The following is a 2649-nucleotide window of genomic DNA, read 5'->3' as shown; positions in this document are numbered from 1 at the left end:
CTCATGCTAGTACGAATTATTGATCAAATTTCTATTGCTAGTATGCGGCAAACAAAAGTTACATAAAATTATCTTTCAACGCACAGTTTAAAGTTGAAAAAACAAATTAAATATATATTTCACCGCCACAGCTGCGGAACACAACAGTGTCCCTGTCCGATGCACGCACGGCACGGCTGCACACACCAAAAACGACGCACCGCGGTGCCATTCCTGCAATTTCCGCGAACTCCAGCGGCCGATGCCCAGCGCGACCGCTATATATCGCCACCCCATCCCGCCCAACTCCCGAGCCAAGAGCAGCGCGGCCACGGCAAAGGAAACCACTCACTCGTGACTCGCCCATTCCATCGTCGCTTCTTCGAGCAAGTTCGCGTAGTCAAGCATGTGCAAGGTCGTGATCACGATCCCGTCGCTCGTCTGGCTGCGCCGCACCGTGCGGCGGTGGCGCTCCGGCATCAAGGAGCGGACCACGGACGACGACGCCGCGGTGCCGCCGGGGCACGTGGCGGTGCGCGTGGAAGGCGGCGACGGCTCCAGGCGGTTCGTGGTGCGGCTGGCGCACCTCAACCACCCGGCGTTCCGGGAGTTGCTGCGGCAGGCGGAGGAGGAGTACGGCTTCCCGGCCGCCCCCGGTCCCATCGCGCTCCCCTGCGACGAGGACCACCTCCTCGACGTCCTCCGCGGCGTGTCCTCGGCCTCGGACTCCTCCTCCTGCTGCGGGCCGGCCACGCGGCGCGGGCGCGGCGACTCGCGGCCGCTGCTACAGGGGATGCCCGTGGAGAAGCTTGTCTGGTGATCGATCCGTCAGCCCCGCCAGCTGAATCAACCTACGTACATATAAGCCATTACTAGGCTGTGTCCATTGCTGATCAGAGCGATGGCGAGGTGGTGATTCATTCGGTTTCTGCGAGTACGAGCATGCATGCAAGTCGGCACCGGCAGATAGCTCGCGGGAAAAAGAAGGGCGAAAGCGGCTAGCTCGCCCGGCTGGCGCGGCCGAGAAGACCGTGCGCGAACGCACAGGCAGCAAGCGCCGGGGCATCCGACTAAAGGGCGTCCTCCCGTGCTCTACGTAAAAGGCAGCACCATCCAGCTGTTCTATGGATTGTTTAACAGCTAGGATCGTCGTAAAAATTGATTCAAGAGGGTGCGTGATGATTTTTTGGTATAGTTCTCTCCGTAATCACTCGATCATTGTGCAACTCTTTGCCTGGAATAAAGAAAGAATTGCTCCTTGTAGAACCATTTCGTCGTCGCTTGCCATGCATGTGTTTGTGATGCTGATCAACCATTAAACTATCACTCTCGCGGTATACCTGTCGTTAATGGATCATGCATAGATGTGATCAACCATTGAACTGTCACTCTCGCTGTATACACTAGCAGGCTGACGTTAGTCGCGTTTTACATGCCAATTACCTGAGGGGAAAGAACTGAGACTTCTGCAGTGAACGTGGCAAATGTAATGGTGACTAGTACGAGTAGCAAATACTCTGGAAATAGTCAGAAAGCAGATCGTTCAGGTCATCAGGTGTTCGGGTTTTCTCAACTGAGCAGGGACAGGCAAGGTCGACCTGGTTCAGGTCTTGTGGTGAGAGCTGAGAAACGGGAAGATTGGGTCCGTGATTAGGATGGATGGAAAAGTGGAGGGGGGTTTGTATAGTACAAAAGGTGTTTTCAATGTGTATTTCGTGTATACAGAAGCAAAATACAAGGTACTGGATTTGAAACTTTGGTCCAAAAAATGCCAAAAGGTCGAACTAGTTAAGTCCCTTTTTTCTCTCTCTCTTTTTGAAACAAGTGGTTAATTAGTTCCTTAAGACTAATAACTTATCAGGATAGGTTACCTTGGGTCCTGCGTTTAACTCTGAAATTTTCTTTCATATTAGTTCGGAAACTATAGCACAACCCTGTTGTGCTGGATCAGGATAACCTGATAGGATGGATAACCTAGGCTTGCAAAGCTCAAATCCTATGCCCGACGTGGCTATAGCTAATATTCAAGCTGCTAGCCAATCCGACCTGAGGCGATTGTGCTCATATCTAACAGTAGCGCATGTGCTCGACAAGTCTCGAGCAAAGTCTCTTACAAATGTATCAATTTTAGTGAAACAACACAGAGGGCCTCCCGTTCTAAATTGATATGGTTGCCAGGTACTGCTCCAAAATTCACATCGTCAGACAGAACAAACAGCATGTGCACCAAGTTCTGAACCCCCGCATCGTATCAAAGCAAATACTTTGCAGTGTGTTTCACTGAGTAAAAAAAAAGTTATTAATGATGGATAATAACTGTTATTAGTGACTGGTCGTACTTGTTACTCTTATCACGTCACTAATGTTAGATTATTAATGACGGGTGATAACACATCACTAATAAGTTCATTAGTGATAGTTCGTAACTAGGGATGTTAATGGGGAATTTTCCATCGGAGAATGGCTCTTCATCCCCGTTTCCACACGAAGGAAAATTTTTCGTCCCCACCCCCACTCGCGGGGACTATTTTCTCTCCGTCCTTGTCCCCGCACAGGGAATGGAGACTCGACGAGAAACCTATCCCCGCCCACCTGGGCCGAGGCAGCCCACTAAGCCGAGGCCACTCACTGGGCCAACCCACACAATGCCACGGCTCCAGGCCTTGCCTG

At 51.4% G+C, this 2649-nt stretch overlaps 1 protein-coding gene across 1 annotated transcript; it reads left to right on the top strand.

Moving 5' to 3' along the window:
* Window positions 1-314: 314 nt before the first annotated feature.
* LOC133923701 (auxin-responsive protein SAUR24-like) lies at window positions 315-1074 on the top strand. Its single transcript, XM_062368985.1, has one exon. It carries the CDS (start codon window positions 386-388, stop codon window positions 797-799), a length of 414 nt encoding a protein of 137 aa, XP_062224969.1. The 5' UTR covers window positions 315-385; the 3' UTR covers window positions 800-1074.
* The last annotated feature ends 1575 nt before the right edge of the window (window positions 1075-2649 follow it).

Source organism: Phragmites australis, chromosome 7 (assembly GCF_958298935.1).
Source record: "Phragmites australis chromosome 7, lpPhrAust1.1, whole genome shotgun sequence".
NCBI lineage: Eukaryota > Viridiplantae > Streptophyta > Magnoliopsida > Poales > Poaceae > Phragmites > Phragmites australis.
Note: the sequence above shows the minus strand (reverse complement) of the source record. Positions and strands in the feature narration are given on the sequence as shown.

What these genes read in the sequence shown, in the direction of transcription:
- LOC133923701 (XM_062368985.1), top strand. Translation starts at nt 386, where the DNA reads ATGTGCAAGGTCGTGATCACGATCCCGTCGCTCGTCTGGCTGCGCCGC.